This window comes from Nematostella vectensis, chromosome 13, assembly GCF_932526225.1.
Source record: "Nematostella vectensis chromosome 13, jaNemVect1.1, whole genome shotgun sequence".
NCBI classification, from domain to species: Eukaryota; Metazoa; Cnidaria; class Anthozoa; order Actiniaria; family Edwardsiidae; genus Nematostella; species Nematostella vectensis.
The window spans coordinates 8,785,179-8,811,946 of record NC_064046.1 but is presented as its reverse complement, the minus strand read 5'-3'; the positions used below and the strand labels follow the sequence as shown (position 1 = coordinate 8,811,946).

Sequence of the window (26,768 nt, the reverse complement as noted above, 5' to 3'; positions counted from 1 at the left end):
CATACCGATTAAAATTTGATTGACCTTTCAGTTTTCTTTGCTTTTTATATTATAGAAAGATTTCTCTAAGAAAAATATTTAAAGTTGCATCTTTTATGCATCTACTAGGAAGGATACAATATAAATTAGTATTTCTCTAAAAACGGGCCCGTAATGCACTGCGAGCATTTTGGCGCGCTACTTCTCAAATGTTCGGTGATCGTCTAGAATTCTGTACCTTCTTTCTCGACATTCTCCTAAACTAATTGACGGATGACATCCACACGTGGAACATATATTGTAAGTACTACGATCTTTGCATATTCACAGTAATAATGTTGTTAGTAGTTTGTTCAGGATCATTACAACTTTGTTTTGGAGACCAGTTCCTCGAGAACGTGGCAACATTCTATACCCTCCGTTGCCCTGAATCTGTTCTGATTGCTCGTTTTATTACGGTTTAAACCATTCACTTATTGTGGTATGTCAAGCTGTAGAATATCCGCCTATACACCAGCAACTTAAGTAATAAGAGCTATCTGTATAGAGTTTGTTTTCCAAATGCACTAGTCATTTGAAACCCACATTTGAAACACGCTATGCCAGATAGCGTGTGCCGCACTAGACATGAAAACATTCCTTAACTACCGCCATGCAGCACGCGCCTGCATTCTGGTAGTTGAGGTAGGTTTCTATTTTAATGCGTGCGCAAAGTTATAGCTGGAATGGCCTATTGTACATTCCGAAATTTGACTGAATACTTATGCAAAGCGTGGTGCAAAGCACATCACCCTTGGGAGTGGGAGTATCGGGACATGCTACCTCCCGCAAGGAGACTTTTCAAATTTTGTGTTTGAAACCATTTTGGTAGCCTACCTGTAGGCTTTGATAGTTTTTACCGGCACTAAATACCCGAAAACACGGAATGTGATATCACGCCCACCATATTGGATGTGCTGTGCAGGGGGAGGGGGAGGGGGAGGGGGAGGAATTCCTAAAGCCTACCGGTGGGCTACATTTTGGGGGAAGGTATTCGACATTTAAGGGATGTAGGTATATAGTCAGATGATAAATACACTATTACCTTACCTAATACAACAAACTTGTGTTCTTGAAAGTATAGTGAGGCAACCAGTTATGCTCTTTGAATACCCCTTTGACAAAATCAAATGGTGTGATAGTGGTTTAAAATAAAACTAACTCGCATTGGAATGTTGATAGGACCACAGAGAGAAACTTAATCAACAATTAATTTCATGACCTCTTGATTCTTAGCAATTTGTAGGTGCATTATAGCATTTAATTGGTCATCTACTATCGGCACTGCTCCTTTTTGCATGTCTCTCCTAAAGTATTCATCCACTACAGGCACAGAAAATTTGTATACTGGACAATTTTTCTTGTGTGCTATCATGTGAATCGACGCTGATGTCCAAAGTACAAGGGTTGATTTTAAATACCCAGGGCAAACAAAATATTATGCTATCAATATACTTAGAATACACTTACCAGGGGGTGATGCCAACAATCATCTATATTATTACACTTACAAGGGTGACCACTTTCCATTGTTTTGGGACTTCGAAAGAGTTATTGTATTGTCAGGTTGCCACACTTTTACCCTTACTTCCAACTTCTGGAATCTAAATCTGAACACAATCAAATACTACACCAATATCAAAAGAAAAGCAGTCCACCTTTCAGCAGACAGGCTCTCAATGAGAAACATTTGCATTTTGTGAAGCCCTGCTTTGTTTTTTCAAGATTTCCGTTTGAGAGATGTGTACAAGTGATCACACACTGAAGTGAACAGAGACCTAATTACTATCGGAATTTTATTGTCAACTGATTCCAAAGCGATTCACGCTTTATAGCAACCAATCAGTGCAGAGCTTTTACTGATTCCAGTTTTCTATAACCACACAAAAGCGCTTAGATACTGAAGTTTAAATGGACATACATAGAAACCTTTTTAAAAATAAATGAATTGGTAGTGGATTTTGTTGTATAATAAAGACTGAAGTCTTACAAGAAGTCTTTGTCTTTCTCTCCCTTGGAGCCGTTTTGGGAGTTCAGAGGAGAGTCCTCCAATACCTCGAACCCCAGAGGGTAAGGCAAAAAGCTTAAAACAGATCCCGCCACCAAAAAACTGAAAATTCGCTGGCCAGTTTTAGGAAAATATCCAATCCATTGGCAAAATCTTAACACAAGGCGATGGAGCAACTCATATTCTTTGATTTAAGTCATTGCTGCCACGAAAAGACGCCTGCAACATGGAGAGATATTAAAATATTGTTACCTCTTTCGAAACTTGCATTTGTATCAAACACAGCGGCTGGAGCGGTTGGGTCCTTCACTGAGCTCAAAAGCCTCACTTCCACGAAATTGCTCTCTCCCTGGTGGGGACAGTGACTTGCCATTGGCGTTGTCACATGTCACGTTGTCAAAATTCATCCATCCTCACCAGGGAAAGAGCACGATTAAGTGCAAGTCTCTGGAGGCCTAGGGTGTCTACAGGCGCCCCCGCAACATGGGGTGGAGTGAGGCTGAAATTTTAAAAATTTCATAGGGCCGTAATGAAAAGATAAACAAATTTTCCTACTTGTCATGGGGTATTTTATGAATGCTTAACAGGCTATGAAAAATCTCCCTCAACAGCTGACAGCCACACTGGTTGAATTAAAGCTCTGTTACCCTTAGTATAATGTTCAGATAACTCATTGAAATAATTTTTTTGGTAAAATTCATGTGCACCACCTATGTACTTATTTGATGAACGAAAATCAGTCATATTTGTATGTTAGCAAGAGGGATGTAAAAAAAGCTATGTGGGACCTGGGTTCCAGTAAGTTTTCCTTCTTCCTCAAATGTAGCTTTTTATAGCTATTTATACCTTTTATTGTTTGGAATGCGATAAAGTACAGCTTAAATGATAGAAATCGTTTTCAAATATGTGCATTTTGATCTTTTCTGTCTCGTTAAAAAGGTATGAAAATCTCATCACACGGTACCCATAACACCAGATTTTGAAAAGAAGAATTGGTCATTTTCTATTGATCCCGTGATGGTACCGGTGGGCAACGGTCTCAATATTGATTCCCATCCTCTAGGCTATATTTATACCAAGTTTGGTGCTTTTGTCCACTGTGTATAGATTGAGCTCTTTTTGTGCGCCCTGACTATAAAGATGACTGTTAATTGAACTTAAACAATACCCATTCTACTTACTTTTTTACTTGCACACAGTAGAATACCAAATAAATTATTGGGAAATTTAATAATTAATTAATACCAACCTTTTTTATAAGAACTTTCAGCCTCAGATTTCACCAAATTTTAACATGCAGAATAATATAACAACATATTGTTGTTGATCATTGTGCAATCCTCTTTCTAAATCTTCATATAGTATCATGTATTTATACATTGAAATTAAAAAAAAGAACATAGCTCCAAATATATGAACGACCCAGCCTCAGCTGAAAATTAGATGTGTACACAATATGTGTAACAGGTAGCTGGGTAGGCCATTTTCACACCTGTTGAAGCTTGAAAGAATCTTCTAAGGGAATGTGGAAACTAAATTTAGAGTTTTATGCATTCTCTAAAGACCCTTTTGTGAGTGCATTCCACAGGGTTATTGTTTATTTTACCTCATGTGGCCAACTTTTATATATAATTATTTGAATATTGCCTAATCTTTTAAGCCGAATTATAAATATATATTCTTTCTCTTAATTTATTTAACAGAATCTTCATGTATTTTTATTGTTGTATAAGTTCATTTTCATCTCTTTTTTACAGGTTATGCAAGATATATATGTAAGGTTATCATGATCATTGTAACATCATGAATGGTACAGCTATCCAAGACACCCCAATAGCAGTGGATATCTGGACCAGGCGGGTGTGTCTCAAGAGTCGCTTGTTCTTTCTCTCCCACGCACATGCTGACCACACCCAAGGTCTCACTTCATCATGGACAAAATACAAGATCTACTGCTCAGAAATCACCAAGCGCATTCTTATGCACAAACTCAATGTAAACGAGGATCTCCTTGTGGCATTACCTTTAGGAGAACCTGTGGTCTTACCCTTAGACGAAGAAGGGCGGGAAATGCTAACTGTAACCCTCCTTGATGCAAACCACTGCCCTGGAGCGGTCATGTTCCTGTTTGAAGGCTACTTTGGGACAATTCTCTACACAGGTGACTTCCGATTTAAGCCAGCTATGCTGTTACACGAATCACTCAAAGGTAAACAAATTGACAAGCTTTACCTGGATAACACTTACTGCCATCCCTCATGTAATTTCCCCACAAAAACTAAAACAATGAAGCTCATATTTGATATTATAAGGCGACGTTTGGGTGATGACATTATTATCCCCCTGAGGACTCTGGGGAAAGAAGATTTGCTGGTGAAGATTGCCCTTGAGTTTAATTGCTGGATTGGTGTTACTCCGAAGAAAATGGAGCTGCTCAAATGGCTAGACCTTCCGGATGTTTTCACTTCTGAATGGCACAAAACTCAAATAATTGTGGCTCAGCACCCTGTCAACAGTTATACCCTGAGTCAGTTCCGAGATCCTTTTGTTATCCTTCCAACTGCCCTCTATGAAGGTGAAAAAAGCAATCCTTATAGACACTTGCCAAACTATGTAACAGTCCCTTATTCAGATCATTCAAGCTTTAAAGAGCTTTTGCGTTTTGTATCTGGAATCGCCCCTGCGGAGGTCATTCCACTCGTTTCTTCATGCTACACTGATATGGAGGTCTTTGAGAGCTTCCTCTCGCCCCGTTTATTACCTGTACCAGTTGTACCTGACACTGTAAAGAAATTCATGAAAATTGATATTCTATCCATGAATTCTAAAAAGTCTAGAGCACGGCAGAAACCTCGTCAATTGAAACGGAAGCGTATGGGTGTGGTGTTTGATGATGAGGTTGATGATTCGACCGACAATGATTCTCGTATTGGGGCAAGGCGTGGAATTGACCAATCAATCATTCCAGTTAACATCAATGTGGTTATTGACGTGAGTATTGGCAAGAGGGGTGCAGTGACTGAAGATGGAAGAATTTCATCAGACAAATTGATTCAAACTTCAAAAGTCTCTCCAAGTGAACCCGCACACAAAAGACTAAAGTCAATGAGTGGGGAATATATATCTACTAAGAAATACTCAAACACAATTTCGCAACAGACAGCGCTACATTCAATCGTTCCTGGAAACCTGTTAGAAGAGGTTAATTCCTTTGAATCGTCACCCCCCTGTATCAATGGTGAGCCAGGCGAATTTGAGTACTCGACGAAAAATAAGCCCAGTACATCAGATATGAGACGGAAGCCATTAGGCGGCACTCTACCAACTTCTAAACAAATGAAACTAACCAGCTCAGAGTCGCCAGATGATGAACCTTTCAACGACCTAGATGTAACTATGTTGGATTATATTTCAGACGCAGGAAAAGAGACCACGGTGCAGAATGATTCGTCAGAGGGTCGGAACCCCCTGAGAGAAGTAGATCCCAATAATCCGAACAATCTTTCAGAAATAGAGTCTCCTGTATACGAGGATTTAACAAAGGGCCAGAACCTATCGGGGGTGGACCCCAAGCAGACGTCCAACATTTCAGAAATAGAGTCTGCTGTACATAACGAGTCGTCAGAGAGCAAGAACTTCTTAAGGGAGGATCCCAAACAGACGTCCAACATTTCAGAAATAGAGTCTGCTGTACATAACGAGTTGTCAGAGGGCCAGAACGTCTTAAGTCTAGATCCCAAGCAAACGACCCACATTTCAGAAATAGAGTCTGCTGTACACAACGAGTCGTCAGAGGGCCAGAAAGTCTTAAGCCTAGATCCCAAGCAGACGTCCAACATTTCAGAAATTGAGTCTGTTGTACATAACAAGTTGTCAGAGGGTCCTCAGAGAGTCGTCATGATTTCTCGTTGCCACCAAGAGGGACCTACCCTGACAACTCAGGCTGAGGACGTAGTCAGTGACTCAGACTCTGAGTCCGTCGACCATAGCACTGATATGAATTATTTTTTAGTCCCAGACATTCGTGTATACTCGAATAAGGGGCTAGTTACACCTGGTAAGCAAACGCTTGAACAAGACTCTGAGCTCTGCACTAACAATGATGTGGAGTCATCGGGGTCTTCTCTTGGACAGCCAAACTCACCTTTACCAGGGCAAACTGAAAAGTACTTTCCCCCGATGGCAAAAGATTCCTTGAATCAACCTGAAGTTCATTCATCCTCTACGGGACAACCAGGATCTGGATTGGTGAGGCAATCGATGGCACAGTCCAAGATAGATAAGCGCCATTGCACTTCACAGATCAGAAATAGCAAGCGCGTTTGTAGAGCAAGTTATCAAAGAATAGTGAAATTAGACCACAGTTATTTAAAGTTGTCAAAGACAGTGTGTTGTGCATGTACACCCGCTGCCGGTGGTAGGGCTCCTAGTAAACCCAAGGCAGATGTGATCAAGCAGATATCACTGCATGGATCAGATGTCCACGCAAGGACAACGATACAGAATACAAACTTTGTCAAGGAGACTAGTTTTAGCTCTGAAGTACCATGCCAAGTCGCCGAATATGCCACCGTCGCGACATGTGCCAGCAATAGACAAAGAAAGTCGGGGACTGTGCTGAGCATGTTAAATTTGAGAGTTGTTTTGGACTCTTTGGATTCACGCAAATACAAGAGGCTGGCTTCTGTTTCAGGCCTAGCGAAACCTGCTTCAAAACAACCAAATCTTTATAAACGGCAATCAAACGAGGAAGAAGGGCATTGTTTTGAAAGGACTGAGAATGGGACGACGACGAGACAAGCTTCACCTGGCCTGTTGGCAGGGAACGAGCGACACCAAGACGGGGGACATCGCGATAAGAGGAACCATGAGACATACGGGAATAACGACACAGAATGTGATGCTAATTCTTCTCTCGTGAGCATTAATATCGAGCATCCAGACTCGGACACGCTCTCTGCTTTGCAAGATGTTGATAATAGTGACACTGCATCTAATACGGAGAACTTTGACCAACACCGGGATAGTAGTTTTTCTTCTGCTACTGTCAGAAATGAGTCAGTAAATGATGATTACCACACAAAGGAATCAGCCTCAAGACATCTCAAAGATTATGTTGCTGTTGATAAACCTATGGACGTTGAATCCCAACAACGTCAGCCGATGGTATCTCCAGGAGTTACTGTGAAACAGGAACCGGAAGACAGAGGGTACACAGGTGGATCCATCTCGCCAGGCCATCCTACAGGAGGATATCAACCCTCAGATTATGTTGATAAACCTGGACAAGTTGATTGCCATTGTCACCAACAGATGTCTCCTGACGCATTTGCTGTTAAGCAGGAACCGGAAGATGATGACTGCATGGCTGGATCAAGGTTAGGGCACCTCTCAAATGAATCGTCTAGCGGGATCGAATTTGGAGACATTCACCGTTCCAAATCGATTAAGCCATTTGAAGTTACTGGGAAGAAGGAGCCCAACCTTAATTTAGGTGGATCATCCACACCAGTGAAACGCCCTTCTTCGGACTCAATCAATTCCAGGAAGTCTTACAACCATTCCCAAGTGATGATGCCATCAGATTCTGTTGTGAAGAAAGAGCCAGAGAACGACTTAAGCTTGGGTGAAGCCACCCGATCAGATGAGCACGTCATGTCTAGGAGCGTTACTTGCCCACATCAACATCTTTCATCTGTCACGGTGAAGAAGGAACCACAAGATGCTGATCTCAACACGGATGTCTCAACCTTGTCTGGACATTTCCCAAATGAACCCCGCTCTCCTGGTTATGCAAACGCCATTATGGAATCTGTGTCCCAGTCTAACAAAAGACGTAACGAGGATCGTCCTGTCAGAAACAATAGAGCTTCGCTATTTGCTGAATGTAGCAACTCTAATAGAGAGCCAGGCTCTGATAGTGACTCAAATAGTGATTTAGACTCAGATAGTGACTCGGACCTTGATAGTGACTCGAGCAATGAATACGATTCCACCAGTAGTTCAATGGACTTCACTTCTACTTCTGATACGTCCTCCGAGATATCTAGCTCAGTCGAATCTACAAAATGTCATGGCAAACAGTGTGAGAAAAGGAGCCATTTGAATTATGGCAATCTGCACTTGCGGGTCGTTTTGAGACCATTAGAAATGTGTGGGTACGACAAGAGAGCGCTTATAGCGAAGATGCCAAACGTGAAGGTGCGTAGTGTTAATACGAGAGTTCAATGTTTGCACGAAAATGGCAAGAGCGATAAAGAGAGAGCAAGGCTTACTGTAGATGACGAACAGATATTTCAAGGGAAAGGGGATGGACTGATGGACAGTCAGATCCAGATGGATGAGCATCACGAATGCATATACGATCAGATAAAAGTCAGACAGATATACGAGCAGAGGCAATTCGGACGGTTGGACAATCAGAAAGAAGCTCGGAAGACAACTTCAAGAAATGACCAATCACCTGTCCAAACCTCTACTTTTTCTGCGTTTGAAAACATGGACGCTGTTATTAACAGTCCATATAAAGCAAATTCCAATAGTGATTTTACTGACTCAGAAAGTGATACAATTTCTTACACCGTGTACTCAGAAAGCGAGTGGGGTTTAGCCAGTAATCCTCAAACACTTGGCATGCCCTCGTCTAGTTTGAACCAAACACAACACGGCAGGAAAGTTGATAAACTGACAGAAAACGAACAGAAGATTTGCGACCAGCAAGTGAAAAGTCTTGTGAACGAACGGATAGAAGCCGAAATGATAGACAAACTCAATGATGGCAAACAAGTTGAGAAAATGCACAAAGGAGACAGACAAATGGACGAAAACAAAGTCAGACAGCTGGAACGACCTATGGGGAAAGGACAATTGGACGACCAGAAAGAAGATCAGAAAACAGACAAGCGTGAATTAGCTGAAAGGATGGATGAACAGAAAGATGCCGGACAGATTAGCGAACAGAAAGAAAGCAAACAGATAGACCAACAGAAAGAAGCCGGACATACGGACGAACATAAAGAGGCCGGACAGATAAATAAACAGAAAGAAGCCGGACAGATAAATGAACAGAAAGAAACCGGACAGATGAACAGACAGAAAGTAACCGGACAGATGCTCCAACGGAATAAAACCAGTCAGAAGCAAAGACGGAATAAAGCTAGACCGATATGCTCACTCAATTATTCGCCTACAAAAACTATACACTTACAGAGTCGGTCAAAACGACAACGAAGGCTTACAGATAACCGGTTTGACTGGTTTGCCTGTGATCAGGCTTTAGAAACAGACGAAAGATTTGAGGAGACTCTCGCATTTATCAACAACCTCTAGAGAAACTCATGAAGGGGTAAAAGAAGTGAAAAGAAAACGAACCCTTCAGCAGAAAAGATAAATGAATAGATAGAAACTGGACAGATGTACGAACAGAAAGAAGCCAAACAACTGCACGGACAAAAAGAAATCGGACAAATGAATGGACAGAAAGAAGCCGGACAGCTGGACGAACGGAAAGGAGCCAGACAGATAAGCATATAGAAAAAGGCCGGACAGAGGGACAAACAGAAAGAAGCCGGACAGCTGGACAAACAGAAAGAAGCCGGACAGTTGGACGAACAGAAAGAGGCCATACAGATAAATGAACAGAAAGAAGCTGGGCGAACAGAAAGAAGCCAGACAGCTGGACGAACAGAAAGAAGCCGGACAGATGGACGGACAGAAAGAAGACGGACAGATGGACAAAGTGCAAGAAGTCAGAAAGATGAGCGGACGGAAAGAAGATGGACGGATGGACAAACCGAAAGAAGATGGACAGCTGGATGAACTAAAAGAAGCAGGAGAGATGAACAGACAGAAAGAAAACGGACATATAGAACCCGGACAGATGGATGAAGAGAAAGAACCTGGACAGATGAACGAAGAGAAAGAAGTCAGACAGATGAGCAGACAGAAAGAAGCCGGGCAAATTGACGAACAAAAAGAACCTGGACAGATAGTTGAACAGAAAGAAGACGGACAGATTACCCAACAGAAAATAATCAGACAGATTGACGAACAGAAAAGAACAAAACAAATGCATGAACAGAAAGAAGCCAGACAGATGAATGAACAGAAAGAAGCCGGACAGATAAATGAACATAAAGAAGCCGGACAGATAAATGAACAGAAAGAAGCCAGACAGATAAGTGAACAGAAAAAAGCCAGACAGATAAGTTAACAGAAAAAAGCCGGACAGATAAATAAACAGAAAGAAGCCGGACAGATGAACAGACAGAAAGTAACCGGACAGATGCTCCAACGGAATAAAACCAGTCAGAAGCAAAGACGGAATAAAGCTAGACCGATATGCTCACTCAATTATTCGCCTACAAAAACTATACACTTGCAGAGTCGGTCAAAACGACAATGAAGGCTTACAGATAACCGGTTTGACTGGTTTGCCTGTGATCAGGCTTTAGAAACAGACGAAAGATTTGAGGAGACTCTCGCATTTATCAACAACCTCTTGAGAAACTCATGAAGGGGTAAAAGAAGTGAAAAGAAAACGAACCCTTCAGCAGAAAAGATAAATGAATAGATAGAAACTGGACAGATGTACGAACAGAAAGAAGCCAAACAACTGCACGAACAAAAAGGAGTCGGACAAATGAATGGACAGAAAGAAGCCGGACAGCTGGACGAACGGAAAGGAGCCAGACAGATAAGCAAATAGAAAGAGGCCGGACAGAGGGACGAACAGAAAGAAGCCGGACAGCTGGACAAACAGAAAGAAGCCGGACAGTTGGACGAACAGAAAGAATCCATACAGATAAATGAACAGAAAGAAGCTGGGCGAACAGAAAGAAGCCGGACAGCTGGACGAACAGAAAGAAGCCGGACAGCTGGACGAACAGAAAGAAGCCGGACAAATTTACAGATAGAAAGAAGCCGGACAGATGAACAGATGGAAAGAAGCCGGACAGATGAACAGATAGAAAGAAGCCGGACAGATACACAGATAGAAAGAACCCGGACAGATTAACAGATAGAAAGAAACCGGACAGATGAACAGATAGAAAGAAGCCGACAGATGAACAGATAGAAAGAAGCCGGAGAAGATGAACATATAGAAAGAAGCCGGACAGATGAACAGATAAAAAGAAGCTATTCAGATGAACAGATAAAAAGAAGCTGTTCAGATAAACGGACAGAAAGTGGCTGGATAGATTCTCCAACGGAAAAAAATGGCCGGAAGGGAGGAATAAAGCCAGGCCATTTATCTTGAGAAACTCGTGATGGGGGAAATAAAGTAAAAAGAAAAACGACCCTTGAGAAATTTATTAATTGAAAGGAAGACGAGGGTTGCTGTTTCTAATTGAACACAACCTCAACTGTTTATCAAATTATTAAAATTTGTACATATACAGGTTATGTTTCCTGTTCAGTAACAGGTGATCACTTTTTTTTATGGGATAAACATTTTAATACTAAAACCGTGTTAATAAAGGATGATAAAAGAATTTCTCAAACTTTTGATGTCAAGGTTATGGACTATGATGGCCTATATAGTCGTTCTTACCTATGTCACGAAATGCACTTGGGCTGCGTGACAGAACGATTCTGCTTGGGTGTGCATCATTAGAATTTCTTCCCACCAGAATTTTTATTTGTATATTTGACCATACTAGATGTAGATGATGTAGATGTTTTATTATTGGTACCATAACTTTTGTTACATAGGTTGTTTCAACCAATAAATTTATATATTTCCTTTACTTACTACCAATATTTCCATTTCCTCCTTCTTACCCTGAAAAATTAGTTGGAAGGGGGGGGGGGGGGGTAACATAAAATTCGAAAAACCTAACATTCAAAAGATAAAACAAATAGTAGCGCCAACCAAACGGAAGTCACGAGAGTGCAGGCAAGAGACCCATCATAGTTTATTTAATTTTGAAATTACAGACTATTAGGAGGCTCGGAAATGATCAGAATACTTGTTCAAAAAAATGAGGCCCTACCCCAAATCAGCCCTAAAAAAATTCAACCCTCCCCGAAAACATAGCAGCCCTCCCACCGTTAAATAATTACCATACCCTTAGTGAATCTAGCCGATTTTGTCCAGCAATTTCGTGCGCCCAACAATTGAAAAGGAAATGCGGAATAAAACAAGTCTCGTTGTTTTAGGGAAAGTTGTTGTTGGGGGTGGTGGTGTGTACAGGTTTTTTTTTTTTGGATGACTTGCATATCATCAGCTATCTAGACTTGTGCCTTTATCCATGTGCCATTAGAATGATTATATATGTTGCACTTTTTTTGCCTTCCGTTCTCTTATGAGCAAATTCGTTGAAAGAAACAACGTTTCGTGGAAAAAGTTATTTTTCTTTTAAGTTGTCCGCTAACTTCACTGAGTTGCCCGTTAACTTCACTCCGGTTTTTCTTTATTTGATTTTTTTTTAGTACAAATGACTTTCTAAGTTTTTTTCAAAAGAGAGGGGCGATATTAACACGAGAATGTACGCACTCTTTTTCTTCCTTGGGACATATACAAGTACAGATTATTGTTTTATACCCACAAAAGCATTATTTTGGTCCGTGTATTTATTTACGTCTCTTTGTTGAGGTCACTTGGCCGTTGCTTGGCAACGGATATTGGCCAGCTATTACGAAGAATTGATCAATAGAAACAGCGACGATGCCACGAAACCAAAATTATACGGCCATTAAAACTTAATATGAACGACCTTGAACCAACTCAAATCTAATGAATCAGGAGGAGGGATGGACAGAATACAAGTTGCGGATGCTCATAACAAACTACGCGAGCGAGCGGCCGTCGAAAGTCTTCTCTCGTGCAGTGACGACTTCAAGGAAGATGACTTCGAGAGTTTCGTTGTCACCTCAAATTGGGAGGAGGTCGCTCGCGGCTGGCGCAACACAGAACCGAATGCATTCTTTTTGTCTTCAAGTGAAAAGCGTAAAAAGACAAAAGACAAACCAAGGAACAGTCCTCCGATTCTAGAACACGATTCCCAACTGGCTAAAGTAAAGAAACTTGCGTCTCTAATTACTAATTCGAACACTTTGAACGAATCGAATTCGAAACACGGACATGTGAAAGTGCCATCGTTAGCGAAATTTCAAAATACTGGTGTGTTATCATACGACGTGCCTTGCTGGAGATATATTGTGGACCCAAAACGGTACATATACGTTAAAAGACCTAGCGTACAACAACTAAGAATACTAACCGACCGAAGAACGAATGCTACTCAAACGATCCTGTTGGACAGTGGCGGGATGATCACATGCCAGGAGGCAAATGGTGGAATCGTGCTACTGGACCCCGCTCTTTCCTTTGATAAACATTTGGTGGAAACCTTAGATGTCCGAGAAGAGTTTAGGCAGAGATCGGGCAACCGTGTGCCTTGTAAATTTGAGTTTTCTTCGGTTACACAAATCCAAAGAGAGGACAATAAAATCAAGGTTGTCCATACTTTGTCCGCTAGACCGGAACTATCCCATTGCTCTGGGGTGTGCAATATGTGTCGACATAGAACGCAGGAATGTAAAAGCGATGATAACAAAAGCTTGAATGGTAGTAACAGTCGGACAGAACTAAAGCCACTACAGAAAATTACGCCCACTCAAAGAAGAGCAGCGGATGATAGCTTCACCGTCGGGAAATTAATTATGCAACAATCCAAATCCAAAGAGCACATTCCTAAATCGGACGCCTCTTCTTCCAGTTGTAAAGAAAGTAAATCAAAGAAAGACTCTAAATCATCACCTACTCATAAGGCCGAGCCAAAACTCGACTGGTTACCAATAACACGGAACACCATTGCTTATCCAGCCTATGTCCAAACCATGGCTGGCTTTGATCGAATCAGCCATGCGCGCCTGCCAGATAGAACATTACCAACAGCAGCCAAACCTGTGTCTTTTCCAGGCCATAAGACAAAAGCCAGGAAGTTAACACTGAGTGAAGCAGCCAACCTTGTCCCAAAGACATCAATAATTGGGGATGCTATCAACAGATTAAGTAAGAAACTTGAACAGACTAAGGAGAAGCCGCTGAGTATTAGTGAGCCACTACTACCATCTGTGTCTGGAACAAAACTGGAAGTGACTGCCTCTGGGATCTGTGATACCTGATGAGTATTTAAACTTGAACAGCGCCCCCAAATCTAGAGCAAGGAAATGCCAGCATCACATTCCTACCACCCAAGTTTGAAATCTTGCAGACTTGATTAATTAAAATGGAAAAAGAGCATACATACAGCCAAATTTGTTACACCTACGGTGTATATGTGCAGTTCATATTGAGCAGTTAGTACAGAAAGATTAGCTGTACTCTCATAAATACACATTGTAGTAATCAGCAAGCAACCTTTCTCTTCATATAAAGACTCTAGCTTGTTATTTTTACAGTTCTTCTGGGGGTAATTTTGTTTTCTTTCCTTTCTGTGTGTGTTCTTAATGATATAACTCATCATTGTTCATTTGATGACAGTTTTTTTAGCTAAGAGGCAATTTGGCAATTCACCCGAAGACTACTAGAAACCAAACAGCTTGAGTTTGGGGTTTTTAAAAGGTTTTCAAAATACAATTGTTTCCTGGTCCTAAAGTTGCTATTTTAAAAATCCAGTGACAAATTGTCTCCTAGCAGTCTCCTAGTAATGACTGACAAAAGTATTATTTCAGCATTGCTAAAGGCACATTGATATTTTAATCTTCTTTAAAGGTGATATTGATGTATCATCACTGGAACATATTTTTAAAAAAATGGTTTGGCATAGCTTGCAAATAGCAATTATAATATAGAGAAATACAATTGTAATTAATTATTGTGTATTATATTTTTGTATCCATACAGAACACACACAAAATTATTAGGAAATTTTGGATGGATAACACAATATCATATAAATGTTGCAATGTAGACAGAAGAATTTTCTTTCCTGTATTTGGTGCTATTGATCAATGTGTCTTGTTCTCTGAGATTATTTTGGCTAAGATATAAATATTTTTATAATTAAATTAATATGACCAAAAGCATAAGGTAATTTTGTGTTTAGTTTAGAGAAGTGTACAGTAGCTATTTATTTTTGGTTTTGAAATAAAATAGTATTTGGTTGATATGGAATCTGATATTCCTGAATCTGATCCACTGTGCATCCAAGGGTTTAACAGCAGAAGTCCACAGTACAGTGTCTATTTCCCCACATCAATTTTTTTTTGACAATCACTCAATGAGAAATTCCCACTTTTTGGCAACCAATGGTACAAACACACACTCTGCACCGGCCTGTTACAATTATGTCTGTGTTTGCACAGTACAAAGTGGCAATACTGCACTATCCCTGAACAGGGTCTGTGTGTGGGTGTCCGTGAGTAAACCACTGTCACCTATTCCATCCAAGAAACCTGTCTGCGTCATCTGTGTTTGGGTGTTGATTGACAGCGCACCCCAGGGATGATCCCCAAACAGCTCAGGAAGGGTTTGTGTCTCAGCACTTGACAAACTGACGTCATAGGAGGAGCCAGGAAATCCAGGTTCCATCATAGGTGTCTGAGTGTGGATGTCAACGAAGTCATCTAAGGAATTCCTCTCTGAATAGTTAGTACTGGACTGGACATCGTTTGCACCTTCAGTCAACCACCCAGTTAGCCATGTTTGGGTTTGTGATTCTGTGAGCTCCACATCAGAAGTCTGTTCTAGGATCTCATCAATTATTCTTTGCGTCTGAGTGCCACAGTCTGTGGAATAGCCAGGATCAAAGTCTAGCACTGAGATCAAGGTTTGAGCAGCATTATCTTCACAAGGAACCTGTTCTATCATATGTGTTTGTGTTTGTGAACTGCTTAGGAACCTTGAGTTGGTATCTGGGAGATCGGCACTTTTTAGATGGGTTTGAGTTTGGGAACTTAGTAGAAATGAGCTGTTGTTAAAAGAAGCAATGGCTTTTTCAAATTCTGAACTTGTCATGAATGTATTACCATCTAGTTGAGTTCCAATTGATGCTTGCGAGTTTGCTGTACACAGCTCGAAAAATTGTGGCTCTGTTCCACAAGCAAAGTCCAACATTGTGGAGACATTAGATGTAGCTGAGTTGTTAACTTGAGTTCCAACCGATGATTGAGCAAGGTTTGCAATGTTTGTCACGACTTGTGTTTGCATATCAAAAGAATTTGAATCCTTGGGGTAGTCTGTCTGGCTCGAGGTGCTTTTTAATCGTGGTTTCCTCTGTTTTCTTTTGAACACAGATGGGAAATCAGTCTGGGTCTGTGAATCTCTGGCAATAGACTTAACAACAGGTTCCACAAATACAGTGTTCTGTGTACATAATTCCGGTGATAAAACACCAGAGCTATGCAACACAACTGGTTTCGGGAGTATTGTAAAATATTTCTTATTCGCATCCTGTTCTGTGTTGTTCCCAGCCTTTCTTTTCTTGTTCTTAAGTTTTTCCCCTGGGTGGGTCTTTAGCATGTTGACTGCAGCCTCAGCAGCTCTTCTAGAACAATAAATAGTCTGGATTCAATTTGAATAAAGAAATGCTCTTTTTATTTGTGTTGTATGCAACAGGCCACTTAGGGTTAGGGGTGTACATCAGCGGCTCTCCTATAACAATACATAGTCTGAATTCAGTTTAAATAAAAAAAAGCTCTTTCCATTTTTGCTATATCAACAAGCCTTTTTATTTGTGTTGCATGCAACAGGTCATTTGTTAGAGGAGAGGAAGGGGGATACCCTCAAGAGTGGACCCAGGAGACCCAATAAAGGGGGGGCTAAAGCAAGGATTTTCAGAAAGGGGGGGGGGCAAGATTCATTGTTCTTATGTGGATTTTCTTATACTTCTTAATCATTAGTTTAAGCAAAATCACTGAAAACATGAAACAGGTCCTGCTTAGCCCACCTCTAGATCCACCAATTGCCCTATATCAAAGTTGTCTAATATTTTCAACTTGATAGGGTGTGTTTCCTGCTCTACCCTGGCTTATGATCTTTTCATGACTACACTATGTTATTTAGATATTTGTTTCACAGAGGCTATATGGTAAAGTGATTGTCATTAACCTTGCATTTTCCCTCTTGACTCTCAGGGGGTCATTCTCAGGCAGGTCATGTTGATTGCGCTGCGCATGCATGAGCATCGCCTCCCTTGTAGAAAAGGGGCAGGTGCAGGTACAATGAAAGATCTGCCCACACTTTGCCTCATGTCGCTCACAAGCATCTTTCATTCCAAAGCTTCTTGAGCATTTGGTGCATGTGAACTTCTTGTCAGCATGTATCGTCATGTAATGCTAGAAAAAGAAAAAGAAACAGTATGGGCAAAGACCTTAGGACCATGTCCACAATCCTTAACTCAGATAGCAGTGGTCCCCCCCTCCTTTTGCTTAGAGAGAAAATACTACAGCACCAAGTAATGTAGCTAGTGGTGGATAAAAAGGACATGTATAACCCCCTTGGCTGAAGCAGTGTATTTTTATTGTGAAAATAGAATTTTTATAACTTATTTTTCAATATCTATGTCTGAACACTCCATCCCCCCCCCCCCCCACCACCACCACCCTTGAAAAATCATGATGTTGTTAGTGAACATCTGAGTATCAGTTCTGGAGGTTTCACAAAAAAATGTCATATGCTTGCTGAGATAATTAACTCAATACTAAGGGATCAATTTGTCTATCATTTGTACTTGAAATCTTTCATGAGATTGATGAATCATAAGCTTTAGAACAACACAACTAATCATCGTCACCATTTTTTACTCGTGAATGCTTGCAAAGCATTTACGAGTTATTTGAGGGACTTCTGTGTCACTCGATCTTCGGGTCTTTTGTGCTTTAGCAACACAGCAATCCTTAGACCATATATATATACTTATGGTGTTCAACTTCCGTTTAAAGCCTAGGTTATTGGCCTGAAAACGCTATGGTCTTTCCTAAGTATGACCGTAAAGTATATATAAGCTAGTTCTTTCAGAAAAGTCTTCCATGTGGGTTTAGCGTGCGCATGCGCATTCGTCACTGACGTCAACCGGTCTTCTACGGTTAACCCCAATTCAAGCTGTAAGTTTGCAAACAAAACAAGTAAAATGCTAGCAAAGCTTTTAATTCTTTTTGTTTTAGTACTTGCCGATTAGCATCTCTGGGTTTTCGCGTTTTTTATTTGAGTTTGTGCTGAAAGAGCGACTAGCCAAAACTGTGACTTTTAAATCCAAGAAACACAAGGGAAAAGCCTCTGTTAGCAGGGTCTCTGTTTGCAGGGTAATAAAAAAAAGACTCTGTTAGAAGAACAAAATAGAAGAGGATAGATTTCCACAAACTAATTTTTCACAGTTCTTCCCAATCAGCTAAACTAAATATCAAACAAAACTCTTACAAACACATGGCCCTTGCTTCTTTATCGAATAACGATTTTGCACCTTTCTAGAATATTAACATCCATAAAACACATTGTATGACAGTAGCGTGATCAATTTTTGCGGGTATTTTAATTTGTTTCCGGAAAGAATATGCTCAAATTTGGCATGCTATCAAAAACTTTGCGAACGGTACGATACCAATAGTATTAAAAATTATTTTAGTTACAAGACGACTCAGCAATGCCACGTTAGTCTAGCGGTGTGGAAACTTGTCTCCGACCACAATGACCCGCGTTTGATTCCCAGTAGTAGTGCTTTTTTTCAGTTTTTTTTTAATTATTTTTTTTATAATGATAATAATTTATTATACTGTTCTTGGTGTGTCATGATGTCGAAAAAAAAAAGGTATAAGGACATTTTTATGTACTCTCTGCATCTTGGATGTGTTCATGCTTTGTTCAGTACCCTGAAAATAAATTTGCATATAAGTTCGCTCACAGAGCTTTTGATTTAGCCCCAGCTGAGATGGCCAACTCAATATCTCTCCACACCCGGAAAACTGTTTTCATACTTGGCAGCTGTATCCCTGTGTCCCTGTAGAGGGATACCTGTGTCCCTGTAGAGGGATACCTGTGTCCCTGTAGAGGGATACCTGTGTCCCTGTAGAGGGATACCTGTGTCCCTGTAGAGGGATACCTGTGTCCCTGTAGAGGGATACCTGTGTCCCTGTAGAGGGATACCTGTGTCCCTGTAGAGGGATACCTGTGTCCCTGTAGAGGGATACCTGTGTCCCTGTAGAGGGATACCTGTATCCCTGTAGAGGGATACCTGTGTCCCTGTAGAGGGATACCTGTGTCCCTGTAGAGGGATACCTGTATCCCTGTAGAGGGATACCTGTGTCCCTGTAGAGGGATACCTGTGTCCCTAAAGGTAGAATCCAGGGATGATAGTTTCTTTGTTCTCATGGAGAACTGACGGAGACCCCACAGGAAAAGACAGGGAACTACCAAATCTGCTGCTCGGAAGCAATGACAAGTTACTGTATTTCACCCGATTCACAAGATTTCTGTCCAAGTTGGGTTGACAGCTATGTACCTCACACCAGAACAAAACAGTTCTGTTAATTCTTAAATTTACCCACCTGCTTAACCTGCCCCAGTCTAGGGAAGGGTTTCCTCTTGCCAGGACCCCTCGAACACCCTTCCACAGGGCAGTAGAAATGTTTTATAGCTTTAGTTTTCTGATGGCAACTCTTGTCGAAACACCTATTTTCTTCATCTGTATCCGCAATCTTATGAGTCTTGATAACGTGCATACGAAGAGAAGGCTTATTGCATAAGATTTTTGAACAACCAGGGACAGGACACGGGATGTCTTTTTCTATACTTGTCAGGCTTTCTATGGAAGGACAAATAATTTCTATACTGGTCGCCATATTGAAATTTGCAAAACAACACGGTACTGACAGCCGTGGGGAACTGGACTCTACACAGGCAACCCGGTATTCGAATTTTTTTGTTGTTTATTCCTCACTGTTTTCCAATCAATCACGTTATTATGAATAGTTATATATTCAAGTGCAGCGTCTTTTGCTTTACTTTTCTTTTAATTTCGAAGTTTTTTAACTGATTGCACGGACAAAGTGCTGTGGGTAACCTGTGGTTAAGTACTATTCTCCTTACGATAACCACGTCCAAGATGGCGGACGAAACACCACACTTTCCAACTCCTAAAAGAAGATTAATTTTTGAGAAGTATTCTTTTAAAGATGCGAAAAAAAGATACGAAAAGCAGATAAAGGAGCACTTCTATAACCATTGTGTAAGTAGTGAGTAAGATGTATTTATTGCTTACAAATCGCACTGTTTTCTCATGTTAGCATGTGCTGCTCTTTAAAAATGCCTTCCTAGTCTGATTTTAAACTTGTTACTCCAGGTTTCTGTGATGATGCCAGAAACTGTGAAAGATGAGAGAATGGACTTTCTACACTCAAGTGACTTCCTTGGGGATTTTTTGGTAGCCACACTTCCTGTTCATTTATTTACAGATAAAGAGTTTATTGAACATTTTGTTAGAAATGGTAAGGATTTGTGATTTTAATCCATCCACACACAACTGGAGTGTAGTTTGAGCTTCTGCATTTACCTGTAGAATATTGCGGAATTATTTCGTATATGAAATCTATGACTGCCTTCAACGTCCCTCAGCACCCTTACAACATCCCCCGAACCCTCATAAGCAAATGTGGGCTACTTGTGTGAACACACCATGAGATCATCAATTATATGTTCTTTATATAACTAGGATTGGCAGATTGATTGGTGGAATGATAAGAAAACTGACAGATTTTTTACCCAGTGAAAATCCTAGTACATCAAGCATCCAATCCATCATGATTTTGGGTCGCCCCTATATCTTCTAGTAGTTTTGTGAATTCAGAAATTATTAATACAATTTTTGGCATATTTATGTTTCAGGAAGCATTACCGCATTAAGTTATGACACACACATAGACACCGAGAACTGCATTGCCCTATTGCCAACAGGTAATATCTAATCACACTTTTGGAATTTATTTAAATCCATCAGATGGTGTAACAATACTGTACTTAAGAGAAGTTATTTTTTTATGACGAACTGGGTGCTTGTCTTATCACTTAAAGTTTAAAATTAAAATCTTGCTATATTTCAACTTATTAGAAGTAATAAAAGCTTATTTTTCTGGAAGATGGCATCTTTGATTGTGTTCATGGTGAAAGACATCCCTAGTACCAGTAGCTTGTATTTTACACCGTTAGTCTTTCTCAGGGTCCTTCTTACCATTATCTGCAACTCTAGTGCTTTTTTAGTCTATTTATTTCTTACAATGTAGGTGCATTGTTTGAAATGGGATCTCTTAGGGGTAAGCTCCAAACTTTTGCACAAGATATCTGGAATGAGTGATTTAGTTTTATTGTTTCTGTCGGTGCTTGTGTAAGCTGCACCTGTTTTTCTTGTGCTTACTAGGTAAGCTGGTGCTGTCATTGGATAAAGACATCTATGAAGAATTAGGAATTCCTGGTAAAAAGTCAATATTTGTGAAGAGTAATAGATTTGGTAAGTGTGTCATGATGTTACTAAAATGCTTGCTCTGACAAAGGGCTAACGCTCGAAACATCAGAGCGCAACTACTTTGTTTCACAGAGTCGTTTAACATACGTTTTCAACCTTGTGTTGATTTATACCTTGTCTACACCACGCCTACGCAGACCATCTAGTTTTTCTACAGCTTGCCTGTAGTCTTTCTTGTTATACCATTAAATTGTTATATCTGGAATTGTGCAAATCAATGGTATTCTTTTTTACTTGTTTTCTAGTTGTTGAAGTTGATGTTAAGGCGGCTTCGTTTACAAGTGGCAAAAAGTTGTATAGTAGAGTACGGCAGTGCTTTAAAAGACACGCTGAATGCTTGACCAACAAATATCTCTTAATGTGGACAGATCAAGGTAATACCCAAATTGGGGTATGGGGATATTAAACAAACTTGATAGAAAGAAACTTTTCAACAACAAAAAACAACAACACATAGTCCATTCTCACAGTTGCTGTTAATATGTTTACAAGAATGATAGCTTATGATGGTTTGAATGTCATAGTGCGATCTTGTCCTCAATAGTGCACCTACATCAAGTTCTTTGTTGTTTTTTTGGAGGGGTGGGGGTTAGAATATGCTGAATGCTGAAAAACTATGAAAACACGCTGAATGCTCGACCAACAATGAACTGCCATCAACTGTCATGCCCAGTCATATTTGCTTTGAAGTGTTCCACATAAACATTCTAAATTATGCTTATAGGTGGTGTATTGGACAATGGAAAACTGCAGTCTTTCTTGATTAATTATGAATCTAAACTTCTAAAGACAAAGAGAAGTAGGCATGACTTCCATAATGTGCTTGCCCCTGTACTGGACTACCAGCATCCAAAAACCTCAACAGAAGCCATGCCTTCTGCATGTGATGCAGCGCAGTTCCACGAATGGTTGGGTTGCATGGAATGTGGAGTTGACTGGTAAGGGATGAATGTTATTGGTACCAGGCATGACCTAGGGAGCTTGCAAGCTTCTCCCTAATTGTGTTTACTCATTTTCAGCTCTAAAGCAGCAGCAGACAGCTACACCTCCAGACTAACATGTCCCGTACCTTCTCACCATCTATACAGAATCAGTAATCTCAAATGGACTGGCTTTATAGCCACACAGAGTGTAATAAATATCCTTCATAAAGCAAGGTAGGGACAGTAACATTGACCTTGATACACTGGGAAATAAGAATCCATTTAGTTGTCTGTGCTACGACCAGCCCCAAAAGACAAGTCTAGCTTGCAGAAGCAGGGTGGAGGGACCAAAGGGGGTGCTATTCTACGTCCTCTATTCTCTCTTCTTTTTTTTGTCAAAATGTGGATCTATTTAAGGACATGCCCCATCCCTGCCTAATTTAATAAATTATAATGAAACCTGTTTTTTTTTTAGAACTTTATTCGAACAAGATCGCAAGCCGCCTTGGATCACACTTACTGTGTGGGGCTTTGCGGACTCCCCAGTTAGTTGGTCAGATAACGAACATGGTTTCCAAATAGCTGGTGACAATGTCTATACTTTTGTCTTGTTTCCGGATGATAGTTATTGGTGTTTCATTGCAATGGGAAGCCATGATGTCTGTTCATAGTGTCATATATGTAAATGCTTATTGGAAACCCCTGCAATAATTGGGGACTTGCTAAGAGATCAATGCAGTAGCATATCTTGCTTTTCGCTGAAGGGGGGGGGGGGGTTTGGCTCAGTGACAAAGGGGGGAAGGGAAAATTTTTGTTACACATGGCTTTCTGGCAGTCCAAAGGGGGGTTTAAACCCCTAAACACTCCCCCTAGATCCGCTACTGACATGGCTTTTTGGGTGAAGAACTAGTGCACACTCAGGCTTTTATCGGTAAAGTAACAGGGGCAGTAAGGGTTATTTCATGATCTGTGAACAGCCTTTTTTGTTTATCATGAAAAGGGCAAACTGAAAACTGTGATTGCTACCTTTGCCGTAATTCGTTAATGGCGAAATTTGATCAGCATGGATTGTGATCTATGCTATTTTAAAATCATGAATTGTGATTTCAGAGTAAAGATTGATTCTTGTCGTCTGTTTATTGTGAAACATGGTTTCCAATTTTTGAAACTCGTGAAACATGCACGGACCCACCCTGACATAACAGCAACAAAAACTTGTTACTAGTACTTATAAACTTAACAGCAACTCATTTAGTGCTTACAAATAAAGTCAGAAAGTTACTGTAGGAAAAGGCTTATATTCATTAAAAAAAATAATTTTTTGTTTGTTCTCTGGTGTCATGGAGGTATTCATTTCTATGTTTATTTTGGCTTGAATTTGCCACATGATCTCTAAGCACAAGGCCCCTATTTTGGTTTAAATGTGAAACAAGGGGGGACATCTGGATCCTTTTTAATGCAGGTCCTCTTTTTGCATAAAATGCATCTTAGAATTTTTACCAGTATGTAGGTTAATATTCAGGGAATTTCTTTTTCTACTTTTCAAACAAAATATGTAATTTATATCTTAATATCAACACTTAAATGTTCTACTGCAAAGTACAATATCAAACTAAATATTGAACTAAAATTTATTAAGATTTACAAATGCTGTAAAAATAGATTCAGAAAAGATTTTGGTTTGGAATAAAAAATGAGTGATAGTACTGTGCTTTTGTCATGGAATGTAGAGAGTATACATTTTTAAACAGTTAAAAATGTTATCTATGTATTAATTTAATTTCCACTAAAGGTTAAAGGCATTTTTGTGCTGTGACTCTTTCCTGTATGTTGTTGCACTGTTTCCAGCCGGGACACGTCAAGCAATATATGCGCCTAATACTTACTTACTCGGGCAGGGAGGTCTAAAGATCTAAGACCTCTTTGTGTTGTGACCCCTTCCTGTCCTTGAGAAGGAAGTGGTTTTGAGATAATGAGTGCAGGTTTGATAGGTATGATGGAAGTGGCACTGATGTTACACCTGCAGCCGTCAGAGATTTGATGCCATCAATGACACTTGGTCCTTCAAACTTGACGGAGCATCTGAATGGCTTCTTATGAAAGGCCACATACTGAGTACCCCGGAATCTTGTGAGCATCTGTGACAGAGAGATAACAAACCCAAGGTTACTTGAAGGATTGGAGATGGACAGGCTAGCAGGCACAACTGACTATCGCAAGAATCATCTATTGATGGGGGTAGCTTTAAAAATCTGGAAGAACTGGACTGGGAAAACCAATAGTCAAGAACAGACAGAGATTGATAGAGAGTCTGTCGTACCTTGAATTCAACTTTCTGCAAAGCTGGTTGAGCATTACTTCCAAATGCTACGTCAATCTGTCTTTTTCGTTTGACATCTTCAGCTTGATTTTCACTGCAGATCTCAGGGTCTGAGGTATCCTTAACTGCAAAATTAAATGTTAATCACTTATAATGATCACTCTTAACATAATGACCATCCAGTCCCCACCTTTGGTTTGTTTTCTCTTTCTGCATGTGACCAAAGGATTGACATCTACTCTGTTGAGTCTGTATTGGCTGAATGAGCCCTAAAAAAAGGCAATGAAAATTATCACTCATTAATTACCCCTCTTTGACAAATATTTTTGCTTCAGTTTATAATATCATTAACCCAATTGACATAAGATGATCCTACCTGGCTTCTCTGGTAGAGTACCATATCGGATAAGGACCAGATATCCTTACCACTCAAGCCGACTCTCTGGATAGTCTCACCTCTTAGTGCATTAGCCAGTCCCTTGGAGAAATGCCAGATCTTAGCTTAGTATAACTTAATATTGTCTAAATATTGTCTATTTTTTGCTTTATACATAAATATTCGTTTGTAGAAATCTTGAAAGAAGCAATGAAAAAAAACACATGACCACCAGGACAAGAAATTGTGCCTGAAAGAGTCTCTAACTTTATTGTTCATTCCATGACTAGAAATTTGAAGTCATACATATTTATAGTAAGTATCCCTTATGTTTGCCATGTTTAGGAGAGTGCTAAAGCTGTCAAGTGTTTTTCTAAGTTTCCAGCCCTGTTTTTCAGACCTTTTACTATCCACTAGTTCACTTCAACTTCAAAAGTAAATGAAATATCTCTGAGGCTCACTGTACCTGGAAGAGAAATGCTTTATGGCCTGCCCTTATGTTGGTGGTGATGATGTATGGTGAGTGAGGAAAGTGAACCATGTACACTACGCTTGTGGAAGACTCAGGACTCAAAGGTTTCTTCTTGTCATGAATGGCTAGACGGACCCAAACAGCACCCTTCCACAGCTCAACACACAAGCTCTGCAAACGAAGAATACATTTCAATCATTGACTGAGAGAAAGTGGAAGAGATCAGGGTCATCTCTAAGGGTTTTGTTTGCTGGTTGACTAGGAGATTGCTTGCCGCTCTATTTTCCTTGCAACTGCCAGCCCAGCAAACTACAGAGAAAACAAGTCCTCTGCTAAAAGGGAATTTTTCCCAACCCTCCACCATTTGAAGAAACAGCAGAGTGTGCTCTCCTCCTGTCTGATAGCCAGCGATCAGGAAATCTTTTATTATTTGACGTCAGTACTGTAAACACCGCAATAACTAACCATGTTAAAGAAGAGGCCAAGCTGTGTTTTCAGTTTGTGTTCAAAGACAGAGGGATCAGCTGATTCTTTACAATTAGCCACGTCTGAGAGAAAAACAAAATAACAAATAGATAGAAACCAATGGAATGTTCAGGAAATTTAAAATGTCAAAGAGATCTCACCATATCCTGTAAGACGGAGGACATCCCATGATTTGGTACTAGAATTCTTTTGGAGATCTGAAAGTAAACAAAAATATACATAATTCTTGTCGCAGTTTTGGGGCCAAAATTAATCATTTGCAGATTGTAATGATGAATTTATTCCGGCTTTACTTACAAGTCATATCCAGCAAAGCAAGATTGTGAGGCGTCAACTTTCCATTACAAGCTTTCATTAGTTTTCGAGCAACCGAAAGTTTGCTCCCTTTTTTAGCGTCATTGAACCTCGCATCCAGGATTCCCCTGCACTTCAATGCATCAATAAGATCTTCCTTTTTAAATTTCTTGAATAATTTGAGCATAGCTTCGGAGTGCATCTTGGATTAAAGAAGTATAAAATGCGACAAGTTTCTGTTTATCAAAAGTTGTCCGCCATTTTGAAAACACCGCTCGTTTATTCAAAGGCTCCAAGCATCCAATCAAAAGACGGGGAAACGCTTACCCAGCAAACCCAGCGGGCGTATAAGTGACGGAAATTTGTTTACAAAAACGCCTTTTTAATCAACAAAAACAAAGCTGAAGCCAT

The 26,768-nt window shown here is 40.2% G+C and overlaps 6 protein-coding genes across 8 annotated transcripts; 4 read left to right on the top strand and 2 right to left on the bottom strand.

Moving 5' to 3' along the window:
- Positions 1-24: 24 nt before the first annotated feature.
- Positions 25-10,078, top strand: LOC5518516 (serine-rich adhesin for platelets). Its single transcript, XM_032363230.2, has 2 exons — positions 25-279; positions 3,784-10,078. The coding sequence occupies exon 2, from the start codon at positions 3,830-3,832 to the stop codon at positions 9,353-9,355; it is 5,526 nt and encodes a 1,841-aa protein (XP_032219121.2). The 5' UTR covers positions 25-279; positions 3,784-3,829; the 3' UTR covers positions 9,356-10,078.
- Positions 9,660-10,238, top strand: LOC116602125 (high mobility group nucleosome-binding domain-containing protein 5). The gene has a single exon (XM_032363279.1). The coding sequence runs from the start codon at positions 9,660-9,662 to the stop codon at positions 10,236-10,238; it is 579 nt and encodes a 192-aa protein (XP_032219170.1).
- Positions 10,239-12,563: 2,325 nt separating this feature from the next.
- LOC5518517 lies at positions 12,564-15,142 on the top strand. The gene has a single exon (XM_001638469.3). It carries the CDS (start codon positions 12,782-12,784, stop codon positions 14,156-14,158), a length of 1,377 nt encoding a protein of 458 aa, XP_001638519.2. The 5' UTR covers positions 12,564-12,781; the 3' UTR covers positions 14,159-15,142.
- On the bottom strand, positions 14,699-19,947 carry LOC5518510 (ATM interactor). 3 transcript variants are annotated; one of them, XM_048720861.1, is made up of 4 exons: positions 19,517-19,947; positions 18,803-18,841; positions 17,085-17,311; positions 14,699-16,521 (listed from the first exon to the last, which is right to left on the bottom strand). In XM_048720861.1, exons 1-4 carry the CDS (start codon positions 19,808-19,810, stop codon positions 15,321-15,323), a joined length of 1,761 nt encoding a protein of 586 aa, XP_048576818.1. In that variant the 5' UTR covers positions 19,811-19,947; the 3' UTR covers positions 14,699-15,320. The 3 variants fall into 3 exon arrangements, with proteins under 3 accessions (XP_048576818.1, XP_048576819.1, XP_032219124.1); XM_048720862.1 differs by having other exon boundaries at positions 14,699-16,518; XM_032363233.2 differs by lacking the exon at positions 18,803-18,841.
- A 119-nt stretch (positions 19,948-20,066) lies between these two features.
- LOC5518520 (ribonuclease P protein subunit p40) lies at positions 20,067-23,731 on the top strand. The gene is made up of 8 exons (XM_001638468.3): positions 20,067-20,196; positions 20,311-20,455; positions 20,853-20,921; positions 21,382-21,471; positions 21,732-21,860; positions 22,211-22,424; positions 22,506-22,643; positions 22,885-23,731. Exons 1-8 carry the CDS (start codon positions 20,074-20,076, stop codon positions 23,078-23,080), a joined length of 1,104 nt encoding a protein of 367 aa, XP_001638518.1. The 5' UTR covers positions 20,067-20,073; the 3' UTR covers positions 23,081-23,731.
- On the bottom strand, positions 23,528-26,657 carry LOC5518515 (centromere protein N). The gene is made up of 8 exons (XM_001638406.3): positions 26,361-26,657; positions 26,204-26,260; positions 26,043-26,125; positions 25,572-25,748; positions 25,106-25,207; positions 24,920-24,998; positions 24,730-24,854; positions 23,528-24,547 (listed from the first exon to the last, which is right to left on the bottom strand). The coding sequence occupies exons 1-8, from the start codon at positions 26,557-26,559 to the stop codon at positions 24,314-24,316; spliced, it is 1,056 nt and encodes a 351-aa protein (XP_001638456.1). The 5' UTR covers positions 26,560-26,657; the 3' UTR covers positions 23,528-24,313.
- Positions 26,658-26,768: the final 111 nt, after the last annotated feature.